Source organism: Nesoenas mayeri, assembly GCF_963082525.1.
Source record: "Nesoenas mayeri genome assembly, chromosome: Z".
Taxonomy (NCBI): domain Eukaryota; kingdom Metazoa; phylum Chordata; class Aves; order Columbiformes; family Columbidae; genus Nesoenas; species Nesoenas mayeri.
In genome coordinates, this window is record NC_137542.1 from 951,643 (window position 1) to 978,566 (window position 26,924).

The window sequence follows — 26,924 nt, forward strand, 5'->3', positions numbered from 1 at the left end:
TTGCATATTTTCAATAGCCTTTTGAAAACAGAAATCTTGCCTATGCTTTGATATGTACACCACAGAAGTAAATACCATAAATATACATACACACACACAGGCACAAGCACAGCCTCAGGGCTGATGGAAAACAGACATTAGCTTAAAACTGTATAGACATTAAATAAAATAAGTCTGCTTTCTAACTGCTGCTGGATATTTCCTGTGCCTTGTATGGACCAATAGTACATGTAAATAACTTGCTTGGGCAAATTGAAAATGATACACCTCTCTGTCGCACACAGCCAGTGAGTAGTAAAAATAATCCACAAAGCAGAAATTACGCAAGCCCAGCCTTGGCACTACGGAGGAGCAGAAGGCAGCTGTACGAAGGACTAGGACTGCACAGGAATTATGCATCTGGCGCCTATAGGGCACCTGTTGTCAGGTTCATGAGAATGGACGGGAGGGTTTCACTTTTTGCTACCAGGATGAATGACCCCGTGTGGAACAGGGACTGGGGATTACATTGATATCTATAAAAACACAGACTGTATAAAGCATAATTTGGCATAGTTTGTATGACAGGCAGTATTTCACTAACCGCATAAGTGGTTAAGTAGGTTCAAAAGTCAGTTCTGCCCTGAATTTTAAAGCAACATTTTGACATTCTTATAACTAATTTACTATTTACGAAAAACTAAGTACAACCATTTCTTATGTACCCTTACAGATTTTGTTTCCACTATCTGTGTGAGTATATTTTTAACATGTCTAACAAGGAAATGCAGATTGTTCTTGGCAGACACAGAATACACTGGTATCACTCACCGCTCCTCCAGCAGCACGAATTGTCACTGCAGCCTCCACTGCTCCATGAACCACAAGGCGCTCCATTAAAGAAGGAACAAATAATGCAATTAGCTGCTTTGTAACAGTAATTGGCTGTTTCTCCTCAAACGCTGGCTATTTTTCTCTTTTGTTTAAAGTATGGTTTTTTTAGAGGAAGGTCTAGCCATAAGAACTTGAGGGCTCCTATTTATCCAAGCTGGCCACATGTTTCAGTGGGTTCAGTTCTGCATCACAAGAGCCATCTGAACTTTGGTTATAGTACCATCAATTATCAAGCATAAAAAAGAGAAAACACCAAATCCCCACAAACTGGGTCATGATAACCACCTGTGAGACCCGCTCCTACTGAACAAGAGTGTGTGGATGCCCTGTGTGAGAGGAAGAGCACACCAAAAACTTGTAGTTGTGAAAGTCCTTCGCAATTAGTCGCCTTCCTTGGGCACCCCCAGCCCTCGCCGTGTCCCTGCTGCTCTGCTCACCAGCACAGGGGTCTGGAGGAACCCTGGGAGAAACCAAAGGTTTCTGAAGCGTTGCCACCTCTGTCCACCCCTCCTAAACACAAAGTGATGCTGATTTTTGGCAATGGTATCATAGGAATGACAGCCCGATTCCTACCGTCTGACAGCTATACCATGTGCTGCAGTAGTGTGCACGCTAACACGCCACATGTCTTAAAATCATTGCTAATGGTTGCTCTTTAATTTTGCGTGTGCATAAAAACACAGTACAGTGCCGAAAAACTGCAAGGTGTTTTTGTCCATTTCGGGATGGAATGAAATACGGAAAAAGCAGTAGCAGAAACGGAAATTGTCTGCTTTTATCTGCCATTTCCTTTCGGTGGTCGTGTTTTCTACCGGCATAATTGTGCACCTCTGAATCTCATCTGTTGGGCTTTTTTTCTCTGTATGCACCTCCTACCTCCTTTCAGCACACTCGCTGCTCTGTCACACCTCAGCAGGCACAGGATGAATGATGCTGTTGCCTGGCTACCGAGCTTCTTATTTTACAGCTCCTTTCTCCAAGCAGCTCTTCTAGGGTAGACTGTGGAAGAGGAAAGTGTATAAAAAACTATCAGTACAGTCAGCTCCTTTCCTTCATACGCCCTCCTTTTCCACTTCAAACAACGCCAAAAGTTCACCAAACTTTACATGCAGGTACTACCCCCTGCTCACAGGTAGTAACTATCAGAAAGAAGCAATAGTTTAAGCTTTTTAAGGTGAAGTTAGATTTCTCACTTTGATACTTGCAGAAAGCCGCTTGAAAACACACTGTCAGAAAATTTAGAAGCTCCTCAAATGTTTGAACTCATCCGAGTATTTTAAACAAGTTGCAGGGGGGAGGAAAAAAGCCTTCCTCCCTACCTACCTGCACAAGCAGAACAAATTATTTCACTTACCATTTGCCACTAAAGCAGTTTGTGTCAATATTTCTTAATTAACTTCTGCAAGATAAGCTTAAACAATTTACTGCAAGAGAAACCTCTGTCATTAGCCTACAGTTGTCCACTGACACAGCATGTAATCACACCTTTAATTAAAAAGGTGCAGCTTCATTCATTGGCAGGATCACAGCTGCTTCTCTGTATAGGTAAGCCCTCAAAACCCCGAATTATGCAGTGTGGAGAATGAAAGGGTGTTGACTCCTGCAGGGTTTTCTTCTAGGGACTTTTTTCAGAAACAGGAATTTCAATTTTTTCACTTTGTAAAACCAGATAATGAGCTGCGATACCATCATCATCCTGCTAAGCTGTCCATGAGTTTTATGAGGGTATCGTATTGCACCCTTGTTGACTTTGATCCTGATAACAACAGGAGCTGGACCAGATCCTAAGTTAACTGAATGACCAGAAATCTTTCATTTCCTACAAAAGATTATTTATGCTCTGTGTGTTCTCACATATGAAAACAGCAGAAAGAAAATCTGAAAGTGGGTAAAACGAGCATAAATTAGCCTTTGCTTTGGCGATTGCTGAAGGTGTTTGTTTTTCCACCGTGAACCTTTGGCTTGTTTTACTCGAGCTCTGGGTTCTGTGTCTCACAGATGAGGTTCTCTCTGCTTTTCCTGGAGAGGATCTGCCACCTTCTTCCCGTGGTGACGTTTGGGAGCTCACTGAAGGGGAAACAGATGGAGAGGTCTCAAAGTCAGACTGCTCTCTTCTCAGTTTTTTGTTCACTCGATATCTGAGAATACAGAGAAAATTATTCTGTATGTCCCCCTCGCCCCACAAAACCCAAAACAAAATGGAATGAAAGCAAAAAACTCCCTGAAGGGCTGAGCAATGGCAGAATGTGTGAAGGGAACAGAGCCCAGGGGAGGATGAAAGCACTGGATTACTAAAAGCATTATCTCTCTTTAATGTGCTCATACAAATATTTCTTCTACTTTCTTGTCTTTATTTTTGTACAGACTCTGTGTTACCACTTGCGGCATAGATTATGACCCGCTGGAAACCTTCAGACCTAGACATCAAGGCGTTTTGAAGAAATCACTGATGTCTGCTCTCTGTGTCCTACTGGTCCCCGGGATGTTATTATTTATATAATAAAGTAGTCCTGTTAAGAAAGATTCACATTCCAGAGAACCAGTCTTGCAAAGGAACATACACAGACAATGCTGATTGCAACAGAACACTGCATAGACACACCTATGGGTATAACATTTATAGGACCTACTTAAGCCTTCCCTAAGTAAGAAATGACATGGTATAGATAGATTCATGCATTATATTGTCAATAAATTGGTGCCATTAGCTTTCTTATTTTATATTTTATTTACTTAGTTTGGCCAGATAAAAATCTTCACAAAAAAGTGAAGCTAAGCAGGTATATAATCAGAAGCGGGCTGAAGGGGGCTGCATGAGGGTGTGTATATACATATATATATAAAAGTGTGTGTGTACATCAGAAAGATATTTTGGTCTAGGGCAGTATGAGAGAAAGAGCAACTACTAGTGGAGAAAAAGAACAAAACTGTTGGAGATGAGAACCGAAACTGTAAATTGTAATCTGAGCGGGGCAGCCAGGAGACCAGACCAGGGCAGATATGGACATGGTCTTGAGCGTAAAGACAAGATTTTAATTCGTGACATGAAAAATGTGCTTTGGGAGATAATAGTCAACAGACTTTAAATAGCACGCTTTAAAGCCTTAACCCTGTAAAGACTGGATGAGCGTTTTTCGGTTTCTTTTGTGCCATCTGAGAGGAATCGTGGAGCAGGAATAAGGTATGGGTAAAATGAAAGTAAAACTATTTTGAGCTGCCTATAAAATATTTTCCGTGCATGTAAGTAATTTAAATGGCAACCTGCAGTCAGCAGAACTATCAGCCTATAATTTTGGTCTGTTCTAAAGTGATGACTCTTTCATGTCAGCTCCTCCTCTGAGCACACGGAGCCTCTGGATGCTGTTGGTTTGCCCTGTTTTAGGAAACTATGGGGTGAGAAAAGACTTGGGAGGATTTTGTCAAACAGATTAAATTTGAGTGATCGTGTACCTGTACTAATCCTCAGAGAGTGACTCACCTAAGTTAGGCCTGGCCTGTGCTAGAAAGGCTATGTTGCTCTACTTACTGGCATTAAGCTGCTCTTTTACCTATGAGGCAATAAAGCAGATAAGTTTTCTACAGAAGCGCTCAGTTGTCTTTGATTCACACCAGAACGCTGCTCCAAAAATTCAAATGGCTCGTGTACTCCTTTTTATTCTTTTTTTAAAAAAAGCGCCACAATTAGTGACAGCGGTGCAGCAGCACAACCCACCCTGAGGTACCGACTCGGCTCGTCACACGGCTCTGTATCAGAAATGTGCAGAGCAGTGTTTCCTCATGTTTGCACACAAAACAGCTGATTTTTTCGAGGCGGTGGCAGAGCAGGCACTGCCTGTCCCAAACTCCCCATCCTCCACCTCAGGGCTGGGAGCGGGGCGCCGGCCTGGAGGCCCCCAGGGCACTCATTAGTGGAGCATCACCCTCGTTACACCCAGTACACTTTATTTCTACTAAAAAGCTCCACCATGGGTTGGTGCAGGGTCTGGAGATGAAGCTGTATGAGGACCGGCTGCAGTCCCTGGGTTTGCTCAGCTGGAGCGGAGCAGACTGAGGGCAGAGCTCATGGGCTGCAGGTTCCTCAGCAGGGATTGAGCTCCGCTCTGTGACAGTGACAGAGCCCAGGACACGGCAGCAGATGTGCCGGGGAGGGTCAGTGGGACATGAGGAAAAGGTTCTTCCCCAGAGGTGCTGGACAGGGAGGTGTCCCCAGGGAGGTGTCCCGGCCCTGTGTACACATACGCAGGCACGTCGCACAAGAGCCAGAGGCCATGAATGCATTTGCAAAGAGCAAGTTTTATTTCAGTTGCCTCTCTGCTGGGGGATCTGCGAAGCCACACCTGAGCTCCCAGCAGAGGCGGCAGCAGCGGGGACGCAGGCGCTGGTCAGTCCAGCCCTGCTGGAAGGTCACCGGGCCCGCCGAGCTCCCCTGTGCTTCACGGCTTCAGGCGGGCGCAGCTCCCGCTCCTTCTCACAACAAAGCAGGAATCTCAGACATGGTGATAAGGTGCCCAGAGTTTCTCACAGGCCTATGTTATCTAACACAGGGGTTCTACTCATCAAGCTCACAAGGTCAGTAAAACAATTAGTGTGATGTATGTGCTTTATTCTACAGATGGGTACAAGTCACTTGAGAGTATTTACGTTTAACTAACCTCCCCACCAAATCTTCCGCTGTATTCCCATACAGGCCCCAACCTGACAGTGTTCAAGAGACTGGACACCGTCCCCAGACACACGGGGTGACCTGTGGGGTGTCCTGTGCAGGGACAGCAGTTGGACTCCATGATCCATCCAGAGGGACCTGGACAAGCTCGAGAAGTGGATCCATGCAAACACCATGAGGTTCAACAAGGCCGAGTGCCGGGTCCTGCCCTGGTGGGACAACCCCCGGTACCAGTCCCGCTGGGGTGCAGGATGGAGAGCAGCCCAGGAGGAGGACTTGGGGGCGCCGGGCTGAGAGATCGGCCATGAGCCGCCACGTGCGCTCGCAGCCCAGAAGCCAATGGTGCCCTGGGCTGCATCCCCAGCCCCGTGGGCAGCAGGTTTGGGGGATCCTGCCCCTCTGCCCCGCTCTGCTGAGACCCCCCTGCAGTGCTGGTCCAGCTCTAGGTCCTCAGCACAGACACACATGGAGCTGCTGGAGGGGGGCCAGAGCAGCCCCAGGAATGACCCGAGGCTGGAACAGCTCTGCTGGGGACAGGTGACAGAGCTGGGCTGTTCAGCTGGAGAACAGAAGCTCTGGGGACACTTTAGTCATGAGGATGGAGCCAGGCTCTTCTCAGTGACAACCTGTGATAGAACAACAGGCAATGGGTGCAAACTGGAACACAGGAGGTTCCACTTAAATATAAGAAGAACTTGTTGGGGTGAGGGTGTCAGAGCCTGGCCCAGGCTGCCCAGGGGGTTGTGGAGTCTCCTTCTGTGCAGACATTCCAACCCGCCTGGACACCTTCCTGTGTAACCTCATCTGGGTGTTCCTGCTCCATGGGGGGATTGCACTGGATGAGCTTTACAGGGCCCTTCAACCCCTCACATTCTGGGATTCTGGGATTCTTAGTGCGGCTTTTCCAGACTTAAAAGGGGCCCATGAGAAAGATGGGACAGACTTTAGAGCAGGGCCTGTTGTGACAGGACAAGGGCTGATGGTTTAAACTAAAGGAGGGAGATTCAGGCCGGACATGAGGCAGGAATTGTTGCCCTGAGGGTGGTGAGAGCCTGTGCCAGGTACCCAGAGAGGTGATGGATGAACCATCCCTGAGACATCCCAGGCCAGGCTGGACGGGCTCTGAGCACCCTGAGCTGTGCAGATGTCCCTGCCATGGCAGGGGGCACTGGGGGGGATCTGCAGGTCCCTTCGGCACAAACTGCTGCCGCTCCCGCCGGCCCCGCCCACCCCCGCACACCGCTCTGTTCGCCCCGGTGTCCCCGCCGCGCTCCCCGCCCCTCAGTGACGCCACAGTCCGGTGCCGCTGGGCGTGTCGCGGCTGCGCGGCGGGGCCGGCGAGGCGGGATGGCCGGAGCGGCCGGCGGCCGTTGAGGGGCCGCGGAAGATGGCGGAGCTGCGGGAAGGGGAGCGGTACGGCGTGTCCTGCGAGGGCGGCGCGTCCCGGGTCACCGTCATGCACGTCAAGCTGACCGAGACCGCGCTGCGGGCGCTGGAGAAGTACCAGAGCTGCAAGGTGAGCGGCGCGGCTCCGCGGGGTCACCGCGGTGTCAGTGTGTGCAGCCCCGGCGGCTCTCCTTGGCAGCCTCAGCCTCCCCTCCCCCGTGGGGTGCCTCCCGCAGGGATTGCGGGGGTGCGGGTGCCGGGACACCCCGGGATCCCCACTCGTGTCCGCGGGGACGGGTCCGAGGAGCCCGGTGGCGGTTGGAGGTTGTTGCGCGTTCTCTCCGCCGCGGTGACACTTCGCAAACTTGTCTGAAATTACTGGTTTGGACACTACCCGGTGTCTGCACGGGCTGTCCCCGCGGGTGGGCAGGGCTGGGTGTCCGTGGGGATGCAGAGGGGCTCGCAGCCAGCGAGCGCCCGTCCCAAAAGTGACTCAGGTATTTGATATTCGCAGCCGCAGCCGCGGGGTCCCTGCGGCTCATTTAAAGTCATTTAATGCAGGACGGACGGGTTCTGTCCTCCCGAGGAAGGATGAGGGATATAAAGGATGAGGGATATGAGGGATGAAGGATGAGGGATGGGGAGGATGAGGGATGAGGGATATGAGGGTTGAGGGATATGAGAGATGAAGGATCATGGATGGAGGGATGAAGGATGAGGGAGATGAGGGATGCAGAGATGAGGGATGGAGGGATGAGGGAGATGAGGAATGAAGGACGAGGGATGAAGGATATCGCTGACCCACCTGCACCACAACCAGTGCTTGAGTGGTGAAGAAATTTTTTCTTTGCATGGGATACCAAACAACAGTCATTTATTAAATTCGGGCTTCTCCACAATATGTCCTGCTGTTCTGCAACAGCTGATTATTCACCCATGTGATCATCAGGAAAACTTCATGGATATGTCTAAACCACATTCTTTGCAAGTTTGGGGATTTGGGTTCATGGCTGTGACTATCATTAACTTGGCATTGCTTCTGGGATTGATTTTAACTCCCCTCCTGAAGAAGTCACGTTCCCCAAAGGTTTTAACCTACTTTGTGGGCTTGGCCATTGGTACTCTCTTTTCTAATTCAATTTTCCAGCTCATTCCAGAGGCATTTGGGTTTGACCCCAAAGTAGATAACTATACTCAGAAAGCAGTTGCTATGTTTGGTGGATTCTATATTCTCTTCTTCGTGAAAGGGATTCTTAAAGTGACATTGAAGGATGAGGGATGCCATCCTGCAGCCCATGGGATGCAGGTGGGACACGCTGCTCTGATCTCCCTAGTGATGGGACCCAAGCACCAGGTAGCTCGAACTCCTCGTTTTGGGTATTTTGTGCGGTAATCGGGAGCGGAGGTCCCCAGAGGTTGTGCACGCCTTGTGGAAGTGCGATATGTGGTATTGTGGTTTGAAATCGGACACTTCTGTGTGTCCAGACACATGGCAAGTTGGAAATTGTGCTGACTGCAATAGAACTGCTTTCTTTACTGTAGGTAAATACATCTTGGGAGAAGTTTAATTATTTCTAATTGATGAAACAGCTTGGGTAAATCATTTACCTGTTTTTTTTTCCAAACTAGGATCAATTTCTGAGTTAATGCAATTTTGCATGAAAAATGAATAACATATGCCTAATCATCAGAGTTATTTGTGGTCATTATGATCAAGAAAATAATTGAAATTCTTTTCCCTATTTCACTGTTTCTTCATCTTCCTAGCAGTAAATGAGTCTTTAATGCTTCCTGCAGGTCTGCTTTCCGTAATCTGCTCCTGCTCGAGTCTGAATGTGCCATTTGAACAGTGGCAAGTGGAAGAGTAATAGAAGATAAAAACTTCTAGCTCTGTTGTTCTAGCCTCTGGAATTTCTTGGTTTAGAAAGGGTAATATTTTCAGCTCTTCAACCAAATCACTCATTTCTGACTCTTGCACTGGCAGGAAAACGTGTGGTGCTCCAGGAAGCGACCCTCAGAGTTGTCTTACTGCAGATGCTTCTTGGTTTATTATATTAGTGTTTGACAAGAATATTGCCATTAGGGGATGCTGTCTCCATTTAGAACAGGTCAGGTTTGGTTCTGCAAGCTCACACGTCTGTCTGGTGCCAGGGGAGGACAGGATTGATTGTCTGCAGCTGGTGAAACCTTCTTCCTCGATAGCTTAACGCACATCTGTGTTGCTGACCTATTTCAGTTCTGACTGCACAACTAAAAAATTTACAATGAAGGCTTAAAATCAGCATTGCTTAGAACTGGGGAATATAGTAAAGGGTATGCAAGGAAGCTGACCTGCAGCTCTGCTGTTGCCTCCGCTCTGTGCTGGAGATATTATCTGTGTAACACGGGTAATATCTCAGAAAGTGTAGAGGTGAGAAATCAGGATCACCCTCTGACTTACTTATCCCATCCCCGGTGGAACCCGGCAGTTTGTAATCTGGCTCTGTATTGTGGATTGCCTAACATACAGATTTAAACAGTCTGCATAAAGAATGCAGCACTCACAACCTCCGCTGAGGACTCTCTTAGCTGGCACGACAGTTAAAGAGAACTTGAAAGACTCTCAAATTCTTACATTAAAATCATTATCTGCAGCTCCACCTTCAGAAACACAGAGCAGAGGTTGTGTCTGTGCAGCAGCTTGGTGCTGGTGAGCTCAAACCCGGATTCTCTTTGCCTCATGTGCTCTGTCACCATGTTCTGGCTTAGACTGGGTTCAGATGACGGAAGATATTCTTGCCTAGATTTCTTTTGGCAGTATTGAGCAGCATGCTTTAAAATCCTTGAGCATAATCTGTGGCAGTATTAATTAATCTAAAGCATGGATTTTTTTTTTTTTTTAATCAAGTTCTGTTTGTGGGTAGTAATACTTTGCCTTCGGTTGAGTATTTGTTGCCCTCTGAGGCCAGCAATTCTGCTGCTCTGCAGAGCGAGCAGCGAGACGTGCAGGACGGTTCTCTGGTGCATCTATGTCCTGTGGACAGACAACGTCTGAGGTCCGGCTCCCAAGCAGAGCTGAGCATTCCCTGCTCAGCTGCTGCTGCCAGACCAGGTGCATCATCTCTTGTATCCCTTGTATTGGTCCCCGGGATTTTGCTGAACCCATTTATTGAGTTGTGGGGTTCTTTTCACAGAATCCCAGAATGTGAGGGGTTGGAAGGGACCTGGAAAGCTCATCCAGTGCAATCCCCCCATGGAGCAGGAACACCCAGATGAGGTTACACAGGAAGGTGTCCAGGCGGGTTGGAATGTCTGCACAGAAGGAGACTCCACAACCCCCTGGGCAGCCTGGGCCAGGCTCTGACACCCTCACCCCAACAAGTTGCTTCTCCTCTTTCAGTGGGACCTCCTGTGTTCCAGTTTGCACCCATTGCCCCTTGTCCTGTCCCTGGTTGTCACCAGCAGAGCCTGGCTCCATCCTCCTGACGCTGCCCCTTTCCATCTTGATCCCCAGGAATGAGTCCCCCCTCAGTGTCCTCTTGTCCAGCTCCAGAGCCCCAGCTCCCTCAGCCTTTCCTCACACGGGAGATGCTCCACTCCCTGCAGCATCTTGGTGGCTGCGCTGGACTCTCTGCAGCAGTTCCCTGTCCTGCTGGAACTGAGGGGCCACAGCTGGACACAAGATTCCAGGTGTGGTCTCCCCAGGGCAGAGCAGAGGGGCAGGAGAACCTCTCTGACCCACTGACCACCCCCTTCTAACCCACCCCAGGTCCCATTGGCTTCCTGGCCACAAGGGCCCAGTGCTGGCTCATGGTCACCCTGCTGTCCCCAGGACCCCCACATCCCTTTCCCCTATGCTGCTCTCTAACAGGTCATTCCCCAACTTATACTGGAACCTGGGGTTGTTCCTGCCCAGATGTAGGACTCTACACTTGCCCTTGTTCCTTTTTTCCATGCCGGTTCGGTGCTGGATGGAGGAGCACGGGAGGTGAGGCGATGGGAGGGCACGGAGCACGTGGCCAGAGTCCGCGGTGGGAGCAGAACCTCCCTTTTCCAGTGGCAGCTGATTAGATTAGCTCAAGTTATAGCACTGAACTCCACCCTCCGTGCAGAAATTTAGCCCAGCAACAAAAAAATAATTTACCTTTTGCTGGCATAGCTGTAAATTTGGCTGCTACATGATCCTCGGGAGCAGCATAAAGAGAACAGGTTAAAGACAAGTGCAGTTGTTTTACCTTGGCGCACACGGGGCCTCTTGTTTGGCTTGACTACAACATATAATTTCACTCTGGCTGGTGTGGCCATACCTAATCTGCTGACTGCTCTGAAGAGATCGGGGAATGCCGCATAGAGCGGAGTCTGCAGAGCAGTGGGGACAGCGCTGTCGTCCACTGACACAGCTTTGTGCAGGATTAGTGTCCGTCTACAGTCGTGTTTCAGCTGTGCTTCTCCAGGTGAAAGCAGCTGGAGGTGTATATTTTATTCTACGTGCTGTTAAAGCAAAGCTTTTGGTCTGTAAGATTTGAACTTTTCAGAAAAGGATAGTTGTGACTCCTAGGAATCTGTCTTGCATTTAAGTTTTTATTCTTCAAACAGTTTTTGGGGTGTTGCAGCTGCAGAACTGCTGAGTCAGTGAGCGTATGAGATGCAATGTTTGCCTGATGTTCCCCCAATCTAACCAGTGAAATGGAGTCATAGGGCTCCGCCATATTTCGTTTACCAGAGTGGAAATTCGCCATGTCTCACGTCTGCCCCAAACAGCTAGTATTTTGTCTGGTGCTTAAAAAACTAGGTTTTTTTGCAAGGGTTGGAATTTCAGGGAGCTCCGACAGCGCCGTTCTGGGAATGAGGATGTGCGTCTGCTCACAGATGGGACAGAGGTTTTGCTTTTGAGCTCAGCTCAAAGGTGGACACCTTGTTAGTTAGTCTTTTCAGAACTGCAGCTTGCATGTGTCCTCAGCTGTGATGGATTTAGGTTAAGGTGCGTCAGGATGGGCTCTGGCACCTGCAGCAGGGCGATGCGACCCCAGAGGAGCAACTGGGGAGAGATCAAGGCGGGACTTGGCTGCAGGGGGAACTAAAGTGGATGACACAAGAAAACTGGGAAAATAAGCCCTAGGGAAAGAGAAAAGCAGACTGATGTTAACTGAGAGTGATGGAGAAGACCAGGAGCAAGAATTTTTAGGAACTCTGAGTGGGGAGCTGGGGGATAAGGTTGGCTGGTTATAGAATCACAGAATTGTGGAATCATGGAATAGTCTGAGTTGGCAGGGACCTTCAGATCTTCCCCAGTGCCCGCCCTGCCACGAGCAGGGACATCTGCACCAGCTCAGGGTGCTCAGAGCCCCGTCCAGCCTGGCCTGGGATGTCTCAGGGATGGTTCAGCCACCACCTCTCTGGGTACCTGGCACAGGCTCTCACCACCCTCAGGGCAACAATTCCTTCCTCATGTCCGGCCTGAGTCTCCCTCCTTTAGTTTAAACCATCACCCCTTGCCCTGTCACAACAGGCCCTGCTCTAAAGTCTGTCCCATCTTTCTCATGGGCCCCTTTTAAGCACTGAAAGGTGCACTAAGGTGTCCCGGAGCTTCTGTTCTCCAGCTGAACAGCCCAGCTCTGTCACCTGTCCCCAGCAGAGCTGTTCCAGCCTCGGGTCATTCCTGGGGCTGCTCTGGCCCCCCTCCAGCAGCTCCATGTGTGTCTGTGCTGAGGACCCAGAGCTGGACCAGCACTGCAGGGGGGTCTCAGCAGAGCAGGGCAGAGGGGCAGGATCCCCCAAACCTGCTGCCCACGGGGCTGGGGATGCAGCCCAGGGCACCATTGGCTTCTGGGCTGCGAGCGCACGTGGCGGCTCATGGCCGATCTCTCAGCCCGGCGCCCCCAAGTCCTTCTCCTGGGCTGCTCTCCATCCTGCACCCCAGCGGGACTGGTACCGGGGGTTGTCCCACCAGGGCAGGACCCGGCACTTGGCCTTGTTGAACCTCATGGATCCACTTCCTGAGCTTGTCCAGGTTCCTCTGGATGGATCCCGTCCTTCAGACATGTCACCTGCACCACTCAGCTTGGTGTCATGCATGAACTTGCTGAGGGTGAACTTGATCCCACTGTTGATGTCGTTGATGAAGGTGTTAAACAGCAGTGATCCCCATATGGACCCCTAAGGGACACCACTTGTCACTGGTCTCCATCCAGACATTGTGCCATTGACTGCTACCCCCTGGATGTGTCCAGCCAATTCCTCATCCAGTGAACAGTCCACCCATCAAATCCATGTCTTGCCAATTCAGAGAGAGGGATGTTGTGGGGAACCATGTCAGAGGCTTTACAGAAGTCCGGACAGACGACATCCGTAGCCCTTCCTTTGTCCACCGATGCAGTTACTCCATTGTAGAAGGCTGGTGCTCACTTCTGTGCAAACGTAAGGGATGTGCCTGTGTGGCATCTCTGTCTCCAAGTTGCCAGTCTAAATGTACTAGTGGAGCATCGATAAGTTGTGTCTATTCTAGTTTGATTTATTGAAATCTAAGATTGCATGTATCTGAACGTGTGATGTAACCGATAATGCAGAGTTGATCAATTCAAGCAATAAGAGTACTCATTATAAATGCATTTTCATCAGTGACTAGTTGATTGCAAGCTCTTTGGAACCTGTTTTCTTATGGCAGCAAGGCCTGGGTGACATCACTGTGTGTTGCTTTTGTGTTGGTGCTGACTTTTGAGTCCAATTTCAAATAAATCTATTAGTGGGGAAAAAAAATATCCTAATCCCTACAGTTTCTTTGGGGTAGCTGTGTGTTAGCTGTAGTTCTTGCAGGGGTATGGATGCATTACCTTCCCACAGAATCCTCGTCCGGCACCCAGGGCTGTGCCCTGCATAAGTCAGAGGTCTGGTATGAAGTGACTAAGGCGCGTGTCCTGTTTCGGGTGTCAGAAGGTTGTGGCTGATGAGACATGGGATAGCAGGAAGAGCTCAGGGCAGAGAAATGCTCTCCTAGCAAACATAGTGACTCGGTCGTGGTGCCTTGTGTGTATGTACCTGCGCCGGTGATCGCTGGAGGTACAGCTCAGCTGAGCGTCCATAGCGACACTGTGAGATGGTTTGGACTGATTTCAGGTTTCATGGCCCCTGAAAGGGGAAAGACTTGCTCTGTTTCTTTCCCTTGCAGAAAACTACCCGTTCGGCTGTTTTTGAATGTCTTCTAGGTTAGTGAGTTAAATCACAGAATCGCAGAATGTCAGGGGTTGGAAGGGACCTGGAAACTGATCCAGTTCAATCCCCCCACCAGAGCAGAAACATCCAGATGAGGAGGTTATGGAAAAGACCCACAAGTGCTGAAGGGAGCTGTGGGCAGCTGAGCAGACTATGACCATGCAGCAAGAATACAGCTTTCCTTCTCCCGTACAGCTAGGTAGATCTGTTGGTCAGTTTCCCTTGGAAAGGCAGTCCTGCCTCCTGGCCCAGCACCTCCAGCACTTTCTCCCTCCCCAGGCTCCTTCTGTCTGGCCCCAGGGCTGCAGCATCAGTGCCGTGGCTCCAGGAGGTGTGGTGAGCTCATGAGGTGCACCAGGTTGGCCCCTTACCCTCTTCGCATCTGCTCCCAGCTTTGTGTTAACCCCATCCTGGTGCTGGCAGTCTGGTTTTGGCACTGGGTGGTTGCGTGTTCCCGTTTTCAGCACCCCTGGTGTTCACTGTGACTGCTGCGAGCTGCTCATGGGGACAGTGCGGGGAACTGGGGGCCACTGGTGACAATGCCAAGTGCCAACAAGTCTCACTGAAAATCAAAACTTGAATTTTTTGCATCTGACACCCAAAACTACCAGGTGATGCAGATCGTAATTGTCTCTTTCTGTTACTGCTTGTAAAATGGTAGTAACACCTGCTTATGGTGAACAGGAGGATAAATGCACTGGTGTTGGTGAAGTACTCTTGGTGTGATGATGAGTTCCGTGTCTCTAGGGTTTGTATAGTAACCAGGTTGTGGAGCTGTGTGTTTTGCGTGTTCCTGCTTACCGGGTACTGTCTGGATTGAGAGAAGATGTTGCATATTTAAAAAACAAAAGCCCCAACAAAACAGTGTAACTCCAAGACTAATCAGAGTGGATACACCACAGGAGGTTAAATTATTGTTGTATCTCCATATCCATATATTGAAATGGAAACCCCACAGCAGGCTTATTTGACTATATTCTGCGTTTGGGGTCAGAGCTGGTGATCTGAACTTCATTAAGCTCAGCCTGACTGGCTGCTTGGGTCCGTCGGTCGTTGCAGCTGTTGGGATGTGGCTGATGTGCTCGCTGGGTTGTGCATGTAAGGAGGGATCCTCTGCACAGCAATACGCTGTCGCAGTAACTTGTTTATCCATGCAGGTAGTCTTTCCTTCCAAGTGCTTTTTCTTCTTGCAAGGAGACCTCTAATTCCTCAGCGTGAGTTGTGCTGACCCAAGGCCATACCCTTAGGGACATAGTTTGGTGACAGAGTTGGGTTAACAGTTGAGCTTGATGATGTTGAGGGTCTCTTCCAACCTAAAGGATTCTGTGATTCATTATTGACAACTTTTTTGGGCTCGATGGGTGGCTGTAGGCCCCAAGGCAGGGAAGAGAGCCCAATGGAAAGAGGAGGAGGCTGTTGGGGAAATCCTTATGCTGGCATTGCTGAGGAACACTATTATCTTGTCATAACCTCCTGCTACGTAATACACAGCTCTGTAAAAATTATCAAAGCATATGAAAAGTGTTACTAGACATCACAGTGTCTAATGTGCTGATGCAAAGGCATCTTCTGCTCACTCTGAGTCAGCATGCCTGGAACATAGTAGATAATTAGCTTCATGTACCAGGGTGGTGCCTCATAAATATCTGAGTTACTTGCAGTGTGCCATGTGTGTGCAGATCTTGAGTCTTGCAAGGAGACGCAGTCCCTGCCCAAAGACTATTAAGCAAAAGAGTGAACCTGGAGAAGACAAGCCAGCTAGTTCTTGAGGTTTTGTGCCCCGGTTTAGACCTGAATGTCACAGCAGCTCTAGCTAATATATTTTTTTTAATCTCTCCTGTGGAGAGCTTATTTCTTATCTTAAGTAAAAGCTTCAGATACAAATAAAGAGTAATTACTTCAGCGCAGTGTACCCGAAGCTGTTTGTATCTTGGTTTCCAGCTGCCTTGATCCATGATTATTCCTATTCTTTAGTGAGGTGATGTGTACGTGGCTCCAGCTGTTTCAGGCGCTGGCAGTTTTTTCCAGGATCACCTCCTTGGATTAACTAGGCAGGGCTCTGCAGTTTATACCCTGGGTGTGGGATTGTGGGACTTTCAAGTTTGTGCTGTTCCAGAGGTTTTGGGCTGAAGTGGCCAAACTGATGAGGGTGTACTGGGAGGAGGAATCAGCTCACGTGTTCTTCGGCGAGGCAGCGAGTGCACCTCTGATTTCCCAGGTCTCAGTCCTGGGGCCACTTTCACTTAACATATTCAGCGCTGGCCTGGAGAAGATACTGAGATCTCAAAGCTTGGAAGAGATACTTGCATTTTGCAGGTGGTTCTGGTTCCTGGAGGTGTTTAAAAAGCATTTAGATGAGGTTCTCAGGGACATGGTTTAGTGCTGGAGTTGGGTTATGGTGGGACTCGGTGATCTTGAGAGTCTCTTCCAGCTGAAATGATTCTATGATTCTATGATTCTGTGAAAGTGATGCTGAGGAGCTCTGGAAAGACCTTGCTCATCTGAATTGGTGTCAAAAAAGATGGAATATTGTTTTCACTACAGGTAAAGTAACCTGTAGGGGAAACATAAGGTCTGCATGACATGAAACTTGGAACAGGCAGTTGTAGCTACAAGATGAGAGATCTTGGAACCGCAGTTTCCAGTCCTTAGAAAGGATTAGTTCCGTGACCGTCTGGGCGGGTGTTGAGGGTGATGGAGAAGGGTGTAGAGCACCCACGTTCCAAGTCGTCTGTGGACTCCTGGTTTGTCAGTGGGTTCAGATAAGGACTGGGCTAATTCATAGACAAAAAGTGTCTGAGTAGATGCAACTGCTGACACCCTAACGAGGGTGGGCAGTGAGGAAATATGAGGGAAGTGGGGGTAGGAAAGTGGTGGGACTCCTGGGCTCCCACAGTGAACCACTTCTCTAAAACTTCATGCTCTTGGCTGCGAGAAGAAAGCGCAGGAAGACTGTGTGATCCTGAGGGAGCAGAGGGACGGGGTCTGGAGAAGCTGCAGGTCCACGTGGGGGCTGTGCAAACTGTCAGGTTGTTGGATGCTGTGGGGACAGGTTTGGTGGCAGGGCCAAGGTCCCCGCTTCAGCAGCCTGGTGCTCCGGACCGCCTGCCAGTGGGTGTGTGAGACCTTTCTGCTCAATGCCCTATGAATTTGTGTATTTTTTAACATCATTTCCTTGTGCCGCAGTACAGGAGGTGGCTGGTGAAGCCACGGCGGTTTCTCCGTGTCAAAAATCAGCTCGTGTCGAGTTCTGTGAGCTGTTGTACGAAGGTGATGGCTGCTGCGTGGTCCTGCACGGTCATGGCGTAGCCTGTCTGGCTTGATGTTTTGTCAAGTGCCTTCACACATTAATTTCTGTGTACAGAACTAAACTTCATCCTGGAAAACCTCTGACAAAGGCTTGGGTTCATAACTCTGCGCTGGACTTTGCATTTTTAAAATGAATTTACTTACAAGTGGACAAGCAGGGGGGTATGTCAATAATGTCAAACTCAGCTGACTTGTACAACTTTCTGGTTTTGAGTCGGAGGGTTTGTGGAGCAGACAAATTGGCAGCAAGCCATTTCGGGCCTTAAGGTTGTATGTGTTTTGGCTGCTCCATAAGCTCAGACAGTGTGTAGGCCTGCAGTTGTGGAAAACCAAAGATAATAGTTTTTAAAGAGTCCATAGGCACTTGCTTTTGCTGGAATAAAGTCTGTATTCATTAGGATTTCATCTTTTGGTGCAGCTTGTGGAGCATGTTTGCAGTGCGTTGGGAAAGGCTCTGTAACACCGTGTGGACGCAGCCTGGCAAATGGGGCCTGTCAGCACAGCTGCCATATGTTTCTGTGTCCAGAAACATATGTGTCGGGATTCAGTAAAGCTGAGCAAAGTCAGCATTGCTGCTAAAACGGGATATTCTTATCAGCGGGCTCCCGCTGGCAGTGCCGGTGTTGCTGTTTGGGCTGTGCCGAGGAGCAGATAGACCAGAAGCCAACTTGCGACAGACAAAAGTAGTTTCCCACTACCAACCTCCTTGATTTTTAATCCCTTTGTTCCCTTTATATTTGCAAGTCCTCACGGACCATGGTGTCAGCACAGAAGCAGAGCAGGACTCTTCCATCCTCTCAGGTCAGGAACAGGCTGCACTTGGTGCCGTGGAGTTACAGAGACAGGGTGCAGGTGACTTCTGTTATTTTTGGCCATATTGTATTATTTCCCTTGGCAGATAGTTGGCTGAAGAAACAAAGATTGTTTGGAGGGAGCTCAGAAGATTTTGGAATGAGATTGATGGTACTGAATCTCTTTTGGTCTTTGAGACGTGTGCTAGCTGAGGTTAATTAGCTTAATTTAAGAGCGAAAGAGCAGAAGAAGGTGGTGCCCGTGCCCCTGCCCTCGTGGCGGTGGCCGGGCTGTCCGCATTGCTCGGGAGGTGCTGCGGTGCGAGGTTTGGTGTCCAGCATCACCATTTCAATCTATAAACCACCAGGACAGCAGGGCATGGTTTGGGAGGGGGAGAGCAGGCTGTTTTGGGCCCCCCAAAACCACATTCCTTGGTACTTTGAGGAGAGGTTGTTTCTCCTTTCCGTGCCAGCAAATACCTGTTGTACAACGCTGAGTGCCATCCGTGGCTCCCTGTGGTGTCCAGGTGTCCTTGCTGAGACCAGCAAAGCTCCGGCTCTCGGGTGTCTCGGCACCCTGGGGCTGCGGGAGCCGCGAAATAGCTTTTGCTGGGGTTTGTCGTTTTGCTTACATTCTACTTTTTTTCTTTCATAGGGTCGAGTTTCTTCTCAACCTTCAATTCAATTTCAAGGATCCCAAGGGGTGAGTATTTTGCCCTCTTGTTATATTGGGAAATAAATGCGGTGTGGGTTAACCGCTTTCACTTATTTTAGATAAAATACATCCTACAAACGTTCTTAAGATCTACTTAATACCAGGTATGTTTCATTGCATATTTACTTAAAAGTTGTAGCTGAAACTGGAAGAGAATCGTGCTGTAAGTATGCTTCTTTTTATCTTGCTTTTGTCACCTTTAGCCAATATTTGAAAGCAATGGGATTGACTTGTAAGGTGTCAACTGAGTAGTGCAAATTTAACGTCTTACAATGGACTTTAAGTGGTTAGTTTCAAGGTGTGAAGCATACATGCAGCTTTGAGGGGTGTTTTTTTTAATACCAGAGACTACTGGTGCTTCTTGGACCTGTTCTGAAACTATAATAAAGTATTTCAAGCCTGTTGATGGAAAATAGGAAGAATTGTAGCCTCCTAAAATCTGTAGGTCCTGTAGAACAATCAGTCAGTGGTGCAAACTGGAGAACTAAAGCTGAAGGTAAAATTAAATGCGGGCTGTGATCTCTAACAGGAATGATTTAAGATTTTAGGTTTAGTATTTAAACTTTAAGGGATGGCCAAAGACTCGTTTTTAAAGACTGAAGTAGGGATTGTGCCTTTTGTGCTGCCAGCCTTAATTCAAATCCATTAGCTGGTCCAGTTTTCCATATAACTGTGCAGTGCTTGTGTAGAGAGAGCCGGGAAGGGATGAGGGAAGGATGGGTAAGGTTTTTATGCCAGCATGAGGACATATTCCTGCCCAAAGGTGTGAGACTTCAGTCCTGATCCAGCATCAGTTTGGCTGAACTGTACTCAGATGCTGGTAGAATTCTATCTATAGCAAAGCTGGTTGTGCAAATCAAAGCCCCTTAATGCTGCACTTGTGAGAAAAGCCTTTCTCGTTACAGCTTATTTGCAATTTAAACTATACTGGCAAAACAATTTCCTTGCTGGAATTAATAACCATTCGAGTTACGACAATCAGCCAGAACCACTGTAGTAGGAGAGAGTGGCTGGGAGCACAGATCAGGATCGTGCTGCCGTCAGGAGGGAAGTTGGATTTGCTAATTGGGCTGGGAAGTAATCCAGTGCAGCAGATCTGCTGGCACAGGTGTGCGAGCGCTGCGAGGGACGGAGCAGGAGCTGCGTTCAAAATGAGCTCTCAGAGTACAATAATTAACCTGGCTGTTGGTGTGAAGAAATTACCAGCACGCTTCATCAATGCTGCACCCTCTCTTGCTCTGCAAAATTTCACATGCTGCTTTAAAGCGGTAGTATGTGAGGTCTGAGATGTTACTAGGCTGGGTGAGACTATTTCTCAGCTGAAAAAAAACCAAACCAAAACCAATAACCTGTAGTTTCTATCAAAAGCTGTCAAAATCTGACAGTCACAAGACTTCTGACCAGCCAAATGTTAATTTACAATGGTGTCAGGTTTGTTTCTGATAGTAAGTTCATCCAGGTATGTGCTTTTTCATTATGAAACTCAACAGTAAGGTTTGCTGCCGTGCTCTGTGAGATGGAAATGTCTGCAGGCGCTTTGCTGCAGGAGCTGTGATCTCTTACATTAATTTTCAGATCTGTCCGTAACTAAGGAAATGCAAACTATGGAATTTATTGGAGACTCCTAGATCCTAAGTCTGTGCAATAGGAGCAGAAATTTAAGGCCGTCAATGCAGATGGTAAACTAAAACAGGATGTTTACTACCTTATATACAACAGGAGGGAAATGTTTAGCTCCTTGTTTCTGTATGCTATGTAGCCACGTTCTGAGTATTTCCAGCATACACGAATTGTGTGGCAGAGGACTGGCCCTTTGCAAGGCTCCCACCCCATCCCTCCCCATCCCTCCCCATCCCACCCCACCCCATCCCTCCCCATCCCTCTTCCAAACTGTTTTCCAGTTGAAGATCAGAGCTCTCAGGGTGTGTTTCCCGGTGCTGAGGTTGCAGGTTACCTATGACGGCCAGACATTTCCTTAAATATTGCCGAAAACAAGCAGTGGTTTTATTTGTCTGCTGAGGGTGCTTCCTCTGCAGTTCAGGCAACTATCTGGCTCCTAGCTGAGGATAAAATACTACTGTTTAAATAAGAGGCTTTTTTTTGAATATTCCGTCTCTACACACGTTCTAGTCCCAGTTCTCTGTGGATAATGGGAAAGGCTGGAGTGGAGAAATAAAAGGGACTTCTGGCTCAGGGTGGTCAGGATTGTGTCAGATGTGGGGAATGGGAGGAGGAGCTTTACACTAGAAGCGGATAAGCGGATATTCACTATTACTAAATCCATTAGATGGTAAGAAATCACAGGCTAGTTTGAGGGTGTGGAATTTAAAGTGATGTTTTAAAGCAGGCTGAGGACAGTCTTGACTTTTCTCCTGTCACTTAAATGTGGAACCTTATTTTCATTTGAGAAGACTTAGAAGTGACCTCTACATCCTTTTGTTTCCAAACAGCTTGCAGTAATAGAACTTTGCAGTTTTATCCTGAAGTCTCAAATTTCTAAAGCAGAAAAATGTTAAGGCTTCATCTCCACAGAATGTCTGTTCTTCCGCTCCTGTTTTCTGTACCCTGTGCTGAGACCTTTTTTGTTTTTTAAATCCGAGAGGACCCTGTACCAGCTCAGTCCTGGGATGTTCTTTAGCACATCAAGCCAGCACCTTCCTACATTTCAGTGTGTATGGATAGACAGGTGATGTCCTTACCGCCCCGCACGCTGCCGCACGGCGCTTCCCTGGGCCCTGTGCAGCTCAGCCTGACTGCGAGGAGCAGCTGCTGGGTTGTGGTTTAGCGGGAGATGCTCCAGGAGAGGAGGGTTCTTCTGTGGATGCCGGTGCTGTGCATTGCTGCAGCGACAGCGCTCAGGAAGGTGCCCTAGAAGAGAACTTTTCCTCCTTTTTCCCTCTCCCGTTTTCCCTCTCCCGTTTTCCCTCTCCCGTTTTCCCTCTCCCGTTTTCCCTCTCCCTTTTCCCCTCTCCCTTTTCCCCTCTCCCTTTTCCCCTCTCCCTTTTCCCCTCTCCCTTTTCCCCTCTCCCTTTTCCCCTCTCCCTTTTCCCCTCTCCCTTTTCCCCTCTCCCTTTTCCCCTCTCCCTTTTTCCCTCTCATCTCTTTTCTCTTTTTTCTCTTTTTCTTTTTTTCTTCTCTTTTTTTTCTCTTTTTCCCCTTCCCCTTCCCCTTCCCCTCTCTCTCATCATCCACTGCATAAATCTAAGGGTGAATTACCATACGCAACAAAATAATACTCTAATCACCAGGAATTGCACACAGAGTTCCTGCGTGTTATTAGGAATCATGGTTAAGGAAGGAGAAGATGAGGCTAGAAGTTAAGTTTTAACGAGCAGCAGTACCTATTAGCCAACACACACACACACAAAATGAGTTTTTGCCCATCACTTGCAAGACATTTCTTCATTGAATTTCACCTTCTGTGACCGTCCACACCAGGGGGGTCACACTCATTTTCACTGGGGGCCACATCAGCCTCGCGGTTCCCTTCAAAGGGCCAAATGCAATTTGAGGACTGTATAAATGTAACTACTGCTACATTTGTACATGTGGATCCCATGAATTGCTATATATTGCTGTTTCACAGCCCACTGGGTTGGGGGAAGCCATGTACTTATCATACTTTGCTGTTTGGAAGTCTCCCTGTTTGCTGTAACAGAGTAGAGCAAGCTCCTTTTCAGTGCGTTGCACGACATGGACCAGCCAGATGTTCTTTGTATGTGGAAGGCTGAATACAAATCAGAATCACAAAGGTGCTGACAACGGGCTTGCTGTGCTGCTTCCTGGTGCAAACAAAGGTTTATTTTCTGTTATGGATTAATGTGGTTGCAGTGTGTACTTTGTTAATAAGGGCTTCTTGGCCACCTTCTGCAAGTACCGCTCAAATAGCGAAAAGAAACATTTTGCCACTGTGCTTGTCTCAAGTAATGCAGTATGTTAATTCTGATTAAGCGAAAAATCCTTTAACTGCCTATTGAACTCTTCAGAACCCTAAAATAAGAATTTACAGTTTAAAACCAGAATTGTTTATTCAAAACAAAATGCTTATTTGCAGAAGTTGCTGAGTCTATGAACTCCTTCAAAGTATTGTGTTGTCTGGCGGGACACAGAAAATATGTCAACAGCAGTAAAACTTCATCCGTCAGGGTTTAAGGTGACGGTTGTTTTTGCAAACCCAGGTGTTGTCAGCAAGTTTATCTGGTTCACGTATTGCTTTGTCTTTAAATGTGTTGATATCCTAGGAATGCTTTCTAGGCTGCATATAACTTAAAATGTGACTTCCCTTGGAGCTTTTCCCAAGTTTATTAAACTAGGTTATCTGAATTATGACTAACCTCAAAGAGTGTGCTTGTTCAAGGAACAAAGCTTTGGGCTGTGTGGATATTCTGAATGGGTCCCAAAAAAAGGTCACAAAAATGAAAGGCTTGTGTCTGCATTACAGATTAAATACTAAAACTTTGGAACTGTGGATGAAAGAGTTAATTTTTTATTCTCAGGCTAGTTGCACTGCCACTTCTGAAATCTTCTAGCAGATAAATGTTCCTGCATGGTTCTTGCATCTTCTTCATCCAATTTAGTGAATACCCAAGGAATGGGCATCTAATTCTTGCAGAGTTTGTGAAAAACATATCAGAAAAATTTGAGAATTAAAATAATTTCTAGAGCTCGTAATTACTGATTAGAAGAGACCTGTCTCTGTGGTTGCAGTCGCTGGTTCCCTCACCACTTTTGATATCTTTCTTACAGAGTTTGTGTTTGAGAAGCCTTGAAACATTCAACATTCCCATTTGAGTTTGCACCTGATAAATCTGTTGGTGATAAGTTTCTCAGGCCTGTATCGAGGCAGGCTTATTTTTGTTGATATCATTGTATATGTCTTCAGTCTTTGGGAGAAATCAGACTCCCCTGGAGGGAGCGGAACAGCAACAAAAACGTTTTTAAACATGCTCTTAACATCGTTGCATCAAAACACATTGAGCCACTTTATGGTTTAATACCCATGGCAATTCTTCTGGAATTTTAAATATAGATGTTAGGGTACAGAAATTCCTAATGTTTAAGTGCATGCATGTGTGTTCTTTAGGCTGATGAACAGAAAGTAAAGATTTGCTCAAAATAAGCTTTGAGAATGAAGTCCAAGCACACAAAGCGGTGTCCGCCCCCCTCCCCTGCTCGGCCGTGTTCCCCAGGGCCAGCCCCACATTTATCACAGTGTGTATTTATTGGTTTTCTGAAAAGTATATCAGGCTAGAAAACATCATGTCTTCTACAGTAGGTAGAATTCAAATTGTCAAATTAATCCATATACACCTGCTGAATTTATAGTAAAACCTGAAACATTCAATCAATTGTACTTAATTTTATAGAATGTAGATGAATTTTACTGTCATTTGGGCCCCTGTATTCTTCTTAGGTTGATGTTTATAGTAACCTTCATAATCAGGAAAAGGTAAAGATGTGTATGTAATCAAAGATCATGTGTTCGGTAATTTACCCAATTTATTTCCATTCTTGTATAAAATGCACAGGTTGCTCTTTTAAGCACACTACTACTTTAAGCTTAAGTAAACTAATATGATGTTCGGGTGACTTGTCTTTCTCCTTCACATCCAGTCACTGTCCCAAGCTGTTGGTAAACTGTCAGTTCTAATGATTAAAATACTGATATAAATGGTAGCTGAGCTGTTTTGTAGTAGCACTTTGTGCAAATGACATTTATGAAGACTAACCAATCTTACAATCAAATACTGAGAGAAAGATTTCTAAGAGACTGTTGCATATTGCTTTTATTTATCTTTATTTATAAGTTGTGTTTAATATTCCATCAAAAATTCAAGCGAATTTCAAAAGAGTAGCTTTTTCGATTTACCGCAAGCTAATTTTACCTTCAGAATAAAGTAGTTGGATGTCACTAGTATTTTGTGCTTCAGTATTGTTTTGCATAGCAGCGCACTGAAAAATGTGCCTGTGCCAATAAACATTTTAATGATTCCTCATATTTACATTTTCATGCTGCAGCAGAATGCAGCACATTCTGTACTAGATCACTGGTTCAGCCAAGGAAATCAAGTTTTGTTATATCTGACTAAACTTAGAAACACCTATTTACATTTTACATTTATGTGAATAATTACTTCTAGAGCTGAGTAAAAGAATAAGGCTTTTAGCACCGGTCGGAGTTGAAATTTATCTTTTATAGATTAAGAATTTTATTCATGTGGGTGTTGTTGTTTATTTTCCTTCTTGGAGCTTCATTTTGGCCGAACAGATCTCAAAGTTGGGGAAAATCTGTGCAGATTGCTCTGCTCTGTTTTGTTAGCTGAGCTTCAGCCTGTTTGATTAGACGTAGACGCTGGCATTTAAAGTTAAGCACATGCATATTAATTGCAGTAAACGGGGAAGGATGACTTGCGACTTGGATGCTTTGCTGAACTAAAGGCTGCGACAAACGCACTCAGCGCTGGTTTCAGGGGGAGAATTGTGCCAAAGCAGCTTTTCTAGAGACGTGACTGAAATAACTTCAAAATCCTTGAAATACGTTTTCTCGTGTAAAATTATGGTCCTGGTTAATGGCAAGTAAAGGAGCGTATATTGAAGTTTTTACATAAACCTTTTTTCTTTCCTTCTAGTATATTAAAATTCCCGGAGTTGATGCGCCAAATGAAGCGCATACATTTAACTTCTACGTGTCAAATGTTGGCAAAGATAATCCTCAGGGAAGCTTTGACTGTGTCCAGCAAACGGACTCAAGGTAAGTTTTGCTTAACATTTTCCTTCATGGCAAATTTAAGTAGATTCTGTGGTTTTGAGCGTATAGCAAAACCTTTAACAGAAGCATACTCCTAGTGACGAGCTGCAGTAGAGAATTAATTCCTAGCAATAGCGTGATTTCTTGCAAGTTATAAATACTCGCTTTTACATAAAATTCTTTCTGGGTTTGCTCTTATAAAAAGTAACCTTTTGAGTACTTGGTGCTATTTTTAAAAGCATTTGGAGTTCGGTGTGGTCCAAGCTAGAACAGATCCATTCTGCAACCATAAGTAAATATGATTATGGCTGGCAGCATGCTGGCATGCTGGCCACGGTGGCTAGTTTCTTATTTTAAGAATCACAAACTTTGTGACCTTACCCATGATTCCATGACCATGACATTTCAGAACCCAAACGTAATACAGCAGCACCTTGTCCTGATCCATTCCGCCAAAGTGGACAGTGTTAACACCTACCGAAAAGGCAAGAAAATACTGTGATTTTACACAACATTTGCTTCAGCTTCTAGAATTTTACATTCATTGTAGTATTGATGTGGTCCAGTGGTGCTGGTTGTCCCGTTTGATCGATGCCGACATCTCAGGTGGAGTTTGTGTTGATGTGAGAAGCCGACAGCAAACAGGCACAGCGACGCGTCTCCAAAAGGTGCTTGGACCTTTCGGTTCTTGGACACAGGAGAGCTGCTGTCCTCAGTGTCAAAACAGAGATTCCCAGAGAGCAGGCTTTGAGAGCAATAAGAAAATGAGCTCATTTAATAACTCTCTGCCTAATGGGAGATCTCTCAGCATCCTCATTTTTCTGCCTTCCCTTGCATTAGGTCTGTTCTGCTACAATACAGCCTTTCAGTGAACTCCCTGAACTGATGGGACTGGGAGAAGCTGAGTGGTTTAGTGGGGGAGCCTGGGGCTTGTTGTTTGCTTGTTTTTGGTTAAACTCCTACCCGAGGCACAAAGCCGGCGCAGGGGTGCATGTGAAGGGTCCTGCCTTTCCTCTGGTGAGCATCTCTGAGGGCACTTTCTTCTTGGGAAGAAGCCCCTTCACTTGAATTAAACTCTGTTTTTTGATGTAAGATTGCATTTCAGCTGCTTTAGCTCTGAATACTTGTGAATAGCTTGCCTAGGTAGTTTTAATGTGATTTCATTTTGCTAATCTACTTCAAAATCTAATTCAGACTAGCTTTTCCAAAGTTCTTTGTAGCTACCTCTCAGTTTGTGCAAAGTGCTTGCAA

The 26,924-nt window shown here is 46.9% G+C and overlaps 1 protein-coding gene across 1 annotated transcript in view; it reads left to right on the forward strand.

Moving 5' to 3' along the window:
• The first annotated feature begins 6,785 nt into the window (after positions 1-6,785).
• The window catches only part of ELL2 (elongation factor for RNA polymerase II 2), a 38,662-nt gene continuing 18,523 nt past the window's right edge, over positions 6,786-26,924 (forward strand). Inside the window, exons 1-3 of the mRNA XM_080362321.1 lie at positions 6,786-7,052; positions 18,866-18,913; positions 25,555-25,676. Of these exons, the coding sequence (XP_080218447.1) occupies positions 6,924-7,052; positions 18,866-18,913; positions 25,555-25,676 (299 nt within the window). The 5' untranslated portion in view covers positions 6,786-6,923. The remainder of the gene's footprint in view (positions 7,053-18,865; positions 18,914-25,554; positions 25,677-26,924) is intronic.